Source organism: Alligator sinensis, unplaced genomic scaffold (assembly GCF_000455745.1).
Source record: "Alligator sinensis unplaced genomic scaffold, ASM45574v1 scaffold802_1, whole genome shotgun sequence".
NCBI classification, from domain to species: Eukaryota; Metazoa; Chordata; order Crocodylia; family Alligatoridae; genus Alligator; species Alligator sinensis.
This window is the reverse complement of record NW_005841918.1, coordinates 3,638,016-3,650,858: the sequence shown is the minus strand read 5'-3', so window position 1 is coordinate 3,650,858 and position 12,843 is coordinate 3,638,016. Positions and strand designations below refer to the sequence as shown.

Below are 12,843 nucleotides of genomic sequence, written 5' to 3'. Positions count from 1 at the left end.
GGTGCCAGTGGTGCTGGGAGGATGCTGCATCTGTCCCAAATTTCACTGCTGCTCTGTTCCCAGTGATGCTGCCACCAGCCACCCAGCGCAGCCCCAGCTCAATGTCCTGCTTCCACCCATGCTCTGGGAAGAGCCGGGGCTGTGCCGGGCGGCTGGTGGCAGTGGCGCTGAGAGCAGAGTGGCAGCAAAATTTCGGGGGGATGCAGCATCTTCCTAGCACTGCTGCGCCTGCTCCGAGCCCAGCCCCCGCTGAGAAGAGCCCCATGCAGCCCCAGCTGCAGCCTGCCCCGCCCTGCACAGATCCAGGGGGCACAGTGCCCCCCCTCCCATGTCCTACCGGGCTGCAAGCAGCAGCAAGCTCCAGGGGCCCCCTCTAAAAGCTGTGGCTCTTGGCCCCCCGCCCCCCAGCCCACGTAGGTAGTGCCTGCCCCTGACCCCTGTGGCTCTCACCTTGGGGGGCATTGATCTTACCCCACCCCACTCCGCTTCCCTCCCCTTCCACCACACTGGACTTACCAGCTCAAGAGAGCTCTCCACACTGCTGGCTGTGCTCCTCACTGTTTGAGTGATACACAGAGGCTGTGCGCAGCATGGACATTTATCGGCCAAATTATCAGCCCCATCCGATACAGGCAGTTTTCTTTATGTCGGTACCAATCCGATATTGGACCAATGTATTGGTACACCTCTAATTTTATGGAATCATTTTGTGGCTGGTTTCTTGTTTTGTTGCGCTATTATTGTCTGAATATATGGCTGGGTTACCATTTAAAACATAATTAACAGGTTAATCCCATTTTAAGTGTAATGTCTGCCAGGGGACTCTGATAATATATTGCTTCCTCCAGAAGTGAAGTAAGTACCTGTTTTTGTTCAAGTTTGAGACCATGGTAACAGGACATGAGAAGATGACCAGAGCTATGTCTCTAAATCCCATTTTCTCTCTGCATGTATATAGTCAAATCTCTTTCACAGCAATTTTAAAACTTGGTGTAAACATAATTTGCTCATAATTACTTATCCTTTAGTTTTTTCAGTGAAATGGCTACCTATAATGTACACTAACCCTAAATGCTTTTCAGAAAATTACAGTCAGATAATTTTTCAGCTACAAGGCATAGACTGAATCAAGTTAGCATGAAATTGAATCAGTGATGAAATACAGCTTTGTTTAACATTACCAGTATGTGGTATAACATATTGGTGGGCATATTTGGTGAGAAGTGACATTGTATTTATGAAAAGAAAGGCTTTGGACTGTACAATAAAAGATGTTTCCATAGTGTGTTTTGTTAGGATATAATCATAATATAAAATAAAATCACTTGTAACAAACTGATGATAGAGAAATGCAAGTTTCTCCTTAGTTTAGGCTGAAGGTAACTTTTATTATTGGTTCTGTTTTGATCACCATGCTGATTTAACTTCATTGAAACAGAAGTGATCTGCCTGCAATTTCACAGGGGCTGTCTTATGCTGAAATTAGAATATTTTGGAGAATGTAATTGACAACTTTTATTGTACAGTGTTTCCTTTGTTTTTATCTTTTACCTGATAAATGTTTACAACCTTAATGTCAGATTACCAGGCTTTTTTGCCTGAAAATCTGTTTCTCTGACAGGGTAGAAAATACATACGGATTTTCAATGGATTTTTAAAATCTGAAATACTAGGTTTGTTCTCAAACTGAAATGTTAGGGAATGGGGGATTGCGTTGCTGCAGATATGCTCAGATCCTCTGCATGCTGGGTGCATGTGTAGTAGGTAGAGTAGATTATCACAGTGTTTGTCTATTAAATGTAAAAAAGGTTTCAATGGAGGTCAAATTTAATCAAGATTAAATGTATTCAGACTGTTCTGTTGTTGATAATGTATAGAGACCGTTTCTTTTTCTTTGGGGTTGAGTCCCCAAATTTATATACATCCCACATCCACTCAATGTAAAATTTTAAGTTGAGCCTCAACTCAGTTTATAAACAAAGTACTTTACAAAGGCAGCTGCATGTATGCTTTGAACATGTTGGCCGGGCTGAGTGCATCTGATCAGTGGAACCAGCAAGGGGCAGTCCCTGGCTTTGGCACATAGCTGCCTCCATCCCTGGAAAGGCATGCCATGCAGACTGCACTGCAACATTTAAAGCCACTCGGAGATGTGGGTTTTCCGGAAAATGTTGACAATTTCCGGAAAATTTTCCAATGCCCTAAATAGAGTGTGATCTGATTTAGCATGTTTGTTTACTAAATATAAATCAAATAAAACTAAAAAAGTACCCCCATGTTAATTTTATGTCCCAATAGCCAAAAGTATTTGAACTGAAATGTTTGATTGGGAAAAAATTAAATACAGCATTCTTAATGTGGTTTAAATGTTATATTCTTTAACAAATTCAAAGCTTTATGTGGAAATAAATTATTTTTATTGGAATACTTGTAAAAATGTAAAAACAATACACAATAGCATATACTTCTTCCCTTACATTTGTTTAAATTTAAGGGGGAAAAAAAACGAAGGCACTGAAAACTGTGTGGTTCATGGTGGGGGGAGTCCACTTCTGCTGCTGCTTGCAGCCCAGAAGGGCATGGGGTGGGGGGCAGGCTGCAACGGGCTGCACAGGGAGGGCTCTTCTCGGTGGGTGCTGGGCTCAGAATGGGTGCCAGTGGTGCTGGGAGGATGCTGCATCTGTCCCAAATTTCACTGCTGCTCTGTTCCCAGTGATGCTGCCACCAGCCACCCAGCGCAGCCCCAGCTCAATGTCCTGCTTCCACCCATGCTCTGGGAAGAGCCGGGGCTGTGCCGGGCGGCTGGTGGCAGTGGCGCTGAGAGCAGAGTGGCAGCAAAATTTCGGGTGGATGCAGCATCTTCCTAGCACTGCTGCGCCTGCTCCGAGCCCAGCCCCCGCTGAGAAGAGCCCCATGCAGCCCCAGCTGCAGCCTGCCCCGCCCTGCACAGATCCAGGGGGCACAGTGCCCCCCCTCCCATGTCCTACCGGGCTGCAAGCAGCAGCAAGCTCCAGGGGCCCCCTCCATAAGCTGTGGCTCTTGGCCCCCCGCCCCCCAGCCCACGTAGGTAGTGCCTGCCCCTGACCCCTGTGGCTCTCACCTTGGGGGGCATTGATCTTACCCCACCCCACTCCGCTTCCCTCCCCTTCCACCACACTGGACTTACCAGCTCAAGAGAGCTCTCCACACTGCTGGCTGTGCTCCTCACTGTTTGAGTGATACACAGAGGCTGTGCGCAGCATGGACATTTATCGGCCAAATTATCAGCCCCATCCGATACAGGCAGTTTTCTTTATGTCGGTACCAATCCGATATTGGACCAATGTATTGGTACACCTCTAATTTTATGGAATCATTTTGTGGCTGGTTTCTTGTTTTGTTGCGCTATTATTGTCTGAATATATGGCTGGGTTACCATTTAAAACATAATTAACAGGTTAATCCCATTTTAAGTGTAATGTCTGCCAGGGGACTCTGATAATATATTGCTTCCTCCAGAAGTGAAGTAAGTACCTGTTTTTGTTCAAGTTTGAGACCATGGTAACAGGACATGAGAAGATGACCAGAGCTATGTCTCTAAATCCCATTTTCTCTCTGCATGTATATAGTCAAATCTCTTTCACAGCAATTTTAAAACTTGGTGTAAACATAATTTGCTCATAATTACTTATCCTTTAGTTTTTTCAGTGAAATGGCTACCTATAATGTACACTAACCCTAAATGCTTTTCAGAAAATTACAGTCAGATAATTTTTCAGCTACAAGGCATAGACTGAATCAAGTTAGCATGAAATTGAATCAGTGATGAAATACAGCTTTGTTTAACATTACCAGTATGTGGTATAACATATTGGTGGGCATATTTGGTGAGAAGTGACATTGTATTTATGAAAAGAAAGGCTTTGGACTGTACAATAAAAGATGTTTCCATAGTGTGTTTTGTTAGGATATAATCATAATATAAAATAAAATCACTTGTAACAAACTGATGATAGAGAAATGCAAGTTTCTCCTTAGTTTAGGCTGAAGGTAACTTTTATTATTGGTTCTGTTTTGATCACCATGCTGATTTAACTTCATTGAAACAGAAGTGATCTGCCTGCAATTTCACAGGGGCTGTCTTATGCTGAAATTAGAATATTTTGGAGAATGTAATTGACAACTTTTATTGTACAGTGTTTCCTTTGTTTTTATCTTTTACCTGATAAATGTTTACAACCTTAATGTCAGATTACCAGGCTTTTTTGCCTGAAAATCTGTTTCTCTGACAGGGTAGAAAATACATACGGATTTTCAATGGATTTTTAAAATCTGAAATACTAGGTTTGTTCTCAAACTGAAATGTTAGGGAATGGGGGATTGCGTTGCTGCAGATATGCTCAGATCCTCTGCATGCTGGGTGCATGTGTAGTAGGTAGAGTAGATTATCACAGTGTTTGTCTATTAAATGTAAAAAAGGTTTCAATGGAGGTCAAATTTAATCAAGATTAAATGTATTCAGACTGTTCTGTTGTTGATAATGTATAGAGACCGTTTCTTTTTCTTTGGGGTTGAGTCCCCAAATTTATATACATCCCACATCCACTCAATGTAAAATTTTAAGTTGAGCCTCAACTCAGTTTATAAACAAAGTACTTTACAAAGGCAGCTGCATGTATGCTTTGAACATGTTGGCCGGGCTGAGTGCATCTGATCAGTGGAACCAGCAAGGGGCAGTCCCTGGCTTTGGCACATAGCTGCCTCCATCCCTGGAAAGGCATGCCATGCAGACTGCACTGCAACATTTAAAGCCACTCGGAGATGTGGGTTTTCCGGAAAATGTTGACAATTTCCGGAAAATTTTCCAATGCCCTAAATAGAGTGTGATCTGATTTAGCATGTTTGTTTACTAAATATAAATCAAATAAAACTAAAAAAGTACCCCCATGTTAATTTTATGTCCCAATAGCCAAAAGTATTTGAACTGAAATGTTTGATTGGGAAAAAATTAAATACAGCATTCTTAATGTGGTTTAAATGTTATATTCTTTAACAAATTCAAAGCTTTATGTGGAAATAAATTATTTTTATTGGAATACTTGTAAAAATGTAAAAACAATACACAATAGCATATACTTCTTCCCTTACATTTGTTTAAATTTAAGGGGGAAAAAAAACGAAGGCACTGAAAACTGTTGACACACTAATTTTAGCACACCCAAAGAACTGTGCATGATATGCCATGTTGTCCACTCATCTACTTCAACAGAGTTTAACTCTCTTCCACTGAGGTCATTGCAGCACCTCCAGTTTCACTGTCTCTATCTGTAGAATCACTTTCACTGATTATTAGTTCCATTTCTGAATCAGATTGAGGCAAATCTGATTCAGAACTACTTGAACCACATTCTCTTTCACTAAAGGCAGAAATGTGGGGCAGAAAATTTTCTGCAGAAAAATGAAGCACTGGAAAATTTTCCACCCCATGTATCTGAAGCCACTCCCATGCAGCATGATGCTAGGTTACATGGCACAACTTTAAACTTGCCAGCATGGGGACTCAGGATCCTGGGCTTGCTGTGTGCTGGGATATTTGAAGCCTTGTGGGGAAAGGCTTGTGACAGTGTAGGACACAGCTGCCCTCTGTCACTTGCACTATAAAGTCCAGCATCAGGGAACATGTTCCCCAGTGCATGCTATGCCTTGCAATGCCATTCCCCAATGCATGCATGACTTTCAATATGGGGAGCCCAGGTTTGGGAAATTGGCCTCTAATCTAGAACTTCCTGCATGCTGGCGGACTTGCAGTAGGATCTGAGGAGTTGTATCCCAAATCCCAAAAATCATGTGTTCTGCAGTGCGTGTTTGGCTAGGCAGGATGCTTGCTATTTTGGGGATTAGGGCTGTAATTTCTTAGATCCCCTTGTATGATATAAATTAATGTCTGTCAGGAGTCAAAGATGCTGAATTACAATTTTTGTCAGTCCAAGTGACTTGTAGGTTTTATATAGACACTGTAAGAAAGCTGCCTTTATCAACAGTTTATAAAATAAGTTAATATTAAGATATTTGTATTTTGCTTTAAAATATTTCAGTTTAAAGCTTCTTTTATTAAATTGTTAATAAAATCCTGTTTTCCATAGCTTGGTCTTGAAAGGATTTTTGACTCTGAAAAGAAATGAGTACTTTTTTGATTGTGTAGGAACATTTGTCTCTCTCCAGGTATACTTATCTCTGCCGAGTTGTCAGTCACTTACTGAAGGTCACTGCCTGATAGCCCCTTTTCAACACCACAGTGCAGCCACTCTTCTAGATGAGGACATCTGGGAAGAAATTCAGGTTAGCAAAGCCCTGCTTTTTTACATCTGTGAAGTTATCTTGAGTTTTAGTCACATTATAGTAATTTAGTTCAGCTATTAGTGTGCTTATTGTAAATAACTGTGTTTTTTTTAATCCACAAATCTTTAGAGCTTTGTTGCTGGCTGTTTCATCTGACTTTGGCTATGGGACAAATTTCTCACTTCAGGGACTCCATGTAAGGTGTTCTGTCCTCACTAACTACAGGAGTATTCATTCTCTAGTTGTCCTCAAGACAGTGTGAGAGAGTTTTTAGAAGTGCCTAAGTGACTTAAGTAATTAAGTTCCGTTGAAAGTTTGGGGAACTTAGGCACTCTGAAAATTATACATAAGGTTTTACCAAGTATGTGCCTTAATTCTGACCCTTTTGTCTTTCCTTTTCATCTCATATTTTGGATGTTTTTACTGTATGCTTCTTTGGGCTTCTTTATCATTGACTGAACTCATTATATATATGCGGTTGTTCTTAATTTCTTAAGGATGCACATAGACACACTGTGTATATAATTATAGGCCATACAGTGTATATATACATATTTTTAAATTGTACTCTCAGATTTTGTGTTATTAGTTTTTTAATGAGAATGTAATGTATTAATGTTGTATTAATACTAGCTAATTGCCCATCAGGAATGACGGGGGCGGGGTGGGGAGGAAGTGGGTAGGGATGGAGCCCCGTGCTACCCACCCTATCTGGGCCCCTCCCCCCTTCTCTCCTGATGCTTGGGGTCTGGGCCTGTTCCCCCACTCCCTGCTGCAGCAGCAGGGAGAGGGGAGAAGTGAGCCTGGGCCCAATGAGGGGAAGGACTGGACTTCAGGGTGGGGAGAAGCCAGGCCGCTTCAGGGAGGGGACTAGCAGGCCTGTGCCAACCCAGTGGTGGTGGGTGGATGGGATGAGTGGGCTTGGGGCTGATGCGGGGGGTGGGGGAGGAGTAGGCCTGGGCCCAAGGCAGGGAGGAGGCTCGTTCCTCCCCTCCCCCAGCTGCTGCTGCGTCAGGCTGGGCCTGTTGTCTCCCCCCAACCCCCCCGCCACTGCTGCAGCAGACCAGCTTCTCCCCCTGCTCGGGCTCGCTCCCTCCCACATCGGCCCCAGGCCCACTCCTTCCCTGCCTCTGCCCCTACCACCACTGCCGCTGCCATGGCATGCCCGCTCCTCACCCCCCCGCGTTGGGCCCCCTCCTCTCCCCACCGCCTCCGTGTCAGCCCTGCAGGCAGCAGCGACGGAAGGGGAGAGGGGCGGGCCAAGGCCAGCACCAGTGGCCTCACCTCCCGCCATGGCATCCCGACCCTGCTCCACCCCGCGCCACCACTGCTGTCACTTCCAAGGGGGTGAGGGGGGGCAAGGCCAGCTCCGGTGGCCTTGCCTGCCCCGCCACATTGTTGCCACCTGCAGGGAGCAAGGCCCCCCACTCCATCCCGTGTCCCTGGCATCATGGTGGTGCTCTGCCACCTGTCCGAACACTTCTTCACACTCTGATTGGCTGTTTGTCTGATTGGCTGAGAGCCAGTCAGAACACAACTAAATCGTTATGGACAGACAGACAAAGAGTTTTATAACATTAGAATCCTGTTATGTTATTTTTTCTGATTCTAGTGTCTATTGCTGTTTTCTAAGGCTAGAGTAGACATTGATTTTTTTAAAAATGCCTGTATAATTCAGAAAAAAGATGGATTAAGAAATGAATGAATTTTTGGTTTACATAAGGGGAGCCAGAATGTCATCTTTTATAGGCTCTGCATGGTTTATAGGGCTCTGGATGGGTTAGAGAGGAACATTTTGGAATTTTTTTAACCAATAAAAGCAATTTACTAATCTTTTTAATGGACATGTTTGTTAGATTTTTTGAGGAGTTTTTCAACTATCAATTTGACTTTACCAAAACTACAATTAATTTCAGTAGTTCAAAGGGGGAACATTAGTTTTGTTGCTATTTTTAAGTTTATGAATAAAATAATTTAAGTAAATATTAAATCCCTGCAGTTCAGGCATATTTTGAACTGTTACCATCTGATTAATAACTTCATAAAGAAACTTGTAAGAGCTTAGAAAGCCCAGTGGTTCACCATTTTTCATATTCTAAGAAAAGGATTTCAGAATCAATCTATTTATTATCTTTTCCCTATGATTTTGCTTGTAGCCCTATTTCCTGATATCCTCTTTCTTCAAAATGTTATCCAGCTCTTCAGTTACATTTTTATATTCCTGAGGATTGAAAAACTGCCTGGAGAAGATTTAAGGGCCTCTGTCTAGGATTTGCGGGAGAGATCAAGACTTCAGAAGGCAATATGCTGAATTAGTCATATCTTCTCTCTTACCTTAATAGCCTGAAGTGCCAAAAAAGGAAAATATCAAATATCCTGGCTGTGCTTGCTAGAAATAATTTCTTGATGGCTGTATTTCTTGCTTTTTCTAATCAAAGTTCTTTGTCCACAATGGGTAGCGGCAATTGTTTAAAACCAAGAATCAAGGCAAACATGATTTAATGTGGAAGGAGACTCGATGAAATAACCTATGAACTATTTCATTATATCTGCTATGAAATAGGCATAGAGAACTGCTCAGGAACCTCAAAATGAAACCTGTCTCATATGGTATTTGCTGTAACTTGGGGAGAGTAATTGATTTATAAGAAAGAAAGCCAGCCTGTACTTAGATCACCATTTCTTAAATTCTCCCTCTGCTCCCACAGGGTCCGGCCACTCCCCCTTTCCTCCAATTGGCCAGGTCGGGGCTGAGCCCTGCCCACTTCCTTCTGATGGGCTGGGTTAGTGCCCAGCCATACCCTCTCCTCTACAGAGCCAGGTTGGGGCCAGGCCAAGCCTCCTTCCTCCACGTGCTTGGATGGGGCTCTGCATCACTGATCCCGACTAGACTGTGTCCATTGGCTGAATCCAGCCTTTGGAGGGACTGAGTGCTGCCCATCCAGCCTGCTGGACAATATGGTTGAGCACCACTGAGCTAGATGGACCATTGGCCTGACACAGTGGCTAGGTACAGAGAGTCAAAAAGCCTGATGCTGAATCAATTTAGTCTTCGCAGGTTAGTCTAAACTGCAGAGATTAAATTAAAACAGAAGTGAACAGACATTTACCTTTGATTCAGGTAATGCAGCCACATGCCTGCAGTGGCTCAGGCCAGATGCCAGGGGGTGCTAGAGTATGGTTTTCTGGCTGTGTATTCGCTTCCTCTTCCTGCTGCCCCCAAGGTCTCTGGGATTTGCAATCCAGAATTACATCAGCAGGACTCTGTAGGGTTGCTCTTTACTTTCTTTTCCTGCTTTCAGCTGCCTCTTGGATTTGTAGTCCACAGTTGCAGCCAGCTGTAAGTTTGAGTGGGGGATAGGGGTGTTTAACCCCCCTCCCTGCAAACTGGGCTGAATCCTCAGCTGGGCTTGCCCCACACACCCCTGTCAGCCAGCAGAGGGCCGGGGTCAGCCCTGCTGTTAGAAGCAGACAGCCCAGCCCAGCCCAGCCCAGCCCAGGGTTGAAAATCATGCTTGGTTGTTGGGGGACAGTGATTTAACTTGGACCAGGAAGGGATTTGGGACAGAAGTTTCATAAACCAATTTGACCCAATCAGTTAAATCTGATACTACATTCAACCAGGTTTATCTTAAACCAGTTTCAGTCATTTTGAAATGGGTTAATGTACACCGAGCTTCTGTTGGTTTAAACCAGTTTCTGATCACTTAAACTGGTTTATGTGTAAATTCTGTCCCTAGCCAGTATGACACTTATGCTGTTATGTTAAATCTAATTTGAAAAAGGTCATTGCAAAAGTAGTAAATCATACCTGGAGCAAAGGAGATGGGACAAGATTAACAGTAAAAAGATTGCCAATTATGTTGTTTAGTCATTGTACCTTGTAAGATTAATTTGAAGATTTTTCAGTTGGTCGTTCAGTACAGAGGTCAATGGGTGATTTCTTGAAGGCAACATAAAAAAGTAAGTTTTCAGAGGGAGAGACTTGAGGTGTGTATCTGGAGGAGTATAATGATGTTAGGTCATCTTCAAGTAAGGTGCAGCATCAGAGCATGCTGATAAATCTCAGGGAAGCAGACAAAGGGGTATTCAAAGCAGAGAGAAGGATTGGGGGCAGTGCAATAATAGTACCTAAAACAGGAAAGGACAGAGTTGTAAAATGCCTTACAAGATCAGGATGAGAAGCTTGAGCGTAATGAGGTGACAAGGAGAGAGCCCAGTGCAGGATTTCAAGTCAAATGGTGAGAACTGTCAAGAGGAAGATGATAATTAGAAACTATGATTGGAATAGATTCAAAGTTAGGAAGAAGGTGCGTGTCAGGGAGGCCAGGCCAAAGTGCAGGTAGTCGAGACAGGTGACAATTGAGGATAGGAATAAAAGGTCAGCTTTTAGAAATATTGTGGTGGAAGAAAAAGCAAAATTTGATTTTCTGATTAGAGCAAATGAGAGGAAACAGTTGGAAACCATGCTGATGTAACAGATCTGTTTTGGTGATTGAAGGAGAGGAAGTATGGGAGGGAAGAATAGGAGTTAAAATTTAGTCCTGTTAAGTGTAAACTGATGGCAGGACATACAGGGCTGTGTAAGAGAGAGTCAAGCTGAAATAAAGATTGTATAGGACAGTAAGCCATTTGGCAATTCATTGGCATAAGGATAGGAATTTAGACCCTGGGTGATGATATCACCCAAAGAGAGGATGCAAGAACAAGAAGCTGTGGGATCTCGTGGAGACCCCTACAAAGAAGGGCAGGGGAGAAGGGAAAGGAGATACGACATTCATTCAGGACATCAAGGCTGCAAGGCCAAGTCCAGAAGAGTAAGATTTGTCCTGTGTCATTAGGAGGTCTGGAATATTCACATGATTATAATCTTGAGTAGCTCATGGGAGAAAAAATGTAGCCTGCTTTTCTCTCATTAAATGGATAGCGTGTAAAATGCAAGAACAACTAAAAGATTGAAGAGTGTAAATTAATGTAGGAGCAGATTAGAATGAAAGGGAAGCTATATTTATGGAGTAAAGACAAGTTTAAAAAAAATGATGGGAATGACCGTATTGCATCTTATTTTTATTCATTTTATTTAAAGAACCATGGCAGTTGTGTGCTGAATTAAAAAAGAGAAAAAATTAAAACAGAAATGAAATTTTCCCTTTCCAATGATGGTTTTAAACTGACACCTTCAATAAACTCACAGCTGTGGATTCCAAAGCTCTCAACCTGCTACATGGTAAAGAAAGTAGATAAAGGAGAGAGAGGGAGAAGGGAAGACAGTTGTGAAGTTTAACTTTCTTCTTCGTTTCTTGGTGCATTTAAAAAAGCAAACAGGGAGCACAGGGCATGGAGCAGAAAGCAGAGCCACAGATTGGACAAGGTAAGGGGATTGGAGTGGCATTTGGAGAGAGTGGGGGACTATTCTGTGGAACTATAACTATTACCTGCCAAAAATGTTTGCCCTCACCTGAATTATATGAATACCCATGGTAGCAAAGTAGTACGTTCCGGGGGAAATGTCAGTAATGCAATGAATTAATCGTTGACATTCAGAATTGCCTAATGTAGTCCTAGCAATTGCACATTCAAATTAGGATTGTAATTATCTGTGATAAATTAGAGTGAAGTGAATGTCAAATTGCCAATATGAACTTGCCAATCAGGTGAGTATGAACAAAAAAGTAATAGCATTTTTTAAAAGAATATAGACAAAGGATCAATTAGTTTGAGGATAGAAATAAAAAAAAGTTAATGTTGATTAGTAACAGCATATTTATTAAATTATATTCTTCCTAATAAAGAAGGCTGGGAATCTTATTGAATCTGATGCAAATCCCTTACAGCTGTTGGCAACATCCAGTTTGTGGGCGAGATCCAGCCCACAAATCAATTGTATCAAGTTCCTGAAGTTGGGGGTCTTCTCTGGCATTTTGGAAGGAGGAGGCTACAATGGGGGCCTTCATCCATTTGGCAGGCAGGCAGCAGAGAGAACTGGCAGTGGAAATGAGGGAGAGAGTGGTCATTACAGCAGTGGTGACTGTGAAATGGTTTGGAAGTGGCCCATGCTCAGAGCTGGGCTTCATTAAAATGGCCACCCGCTCCAAAATGTTGTTGACCTCTGCCTTAAAAAGTTAAATCTGTGTAATCAAAAGGAAAATCATTGTGGCAAAGGAGAAGAAGAAAGCAATAGTTACAGCATATTCTGGAAAAAGAAAAATGTTGAAAGATAGATGTAGTCTTATCAACTAGAAGGGGGTTTAAAAAAAGTAGGTAAGTTTTAAAAAGTGGCTATAAATACGGTGCAACAAAGCAACTGTACTAACAGCTATTTGTTAAATGTTACTGAATATGCATTTTAAGCTTCACTGTAATGGTGAAATAAAAGCTTATGGCTAGGGACAGACATTAAAAAAGCCCAAGCCTGAATTGATTCAGAATTTGCAGGTTAGTCTAACCTGCAGAGAATGAACTCTTTTCCAAGTGGATAGATGTTTGGCACATGCCTGCAGTGGCTCAGGCCAGAAGCCCGGGAGC

The 12,843-nt window shown here is 42.6% G+C and overlaps 1 protein-coding gene across 1 annotated transcript in view; it reads left to right on the top strand.

Moving 5' to 3' along the window:
* The window catches only part of CWF19L2 (CWF19 like 2, cell cycle control (S. pombe)), a 156,753-nt gene that overhangs the window by 113,188 nt on the left and 30,722 nt on the right, over positions 1-12,843 (top strand). Inside the window, exon 14 of the mRNA XM_025198254.1 lies at positions 6,202-6,318. Coding sequence (XP_025054039.1) covers positions 6,202-6,318 — 117 coding nt within the window. The remainder of the gene's footprint in view (positions 1-6,201; positions 6,319-12,843) is intronic.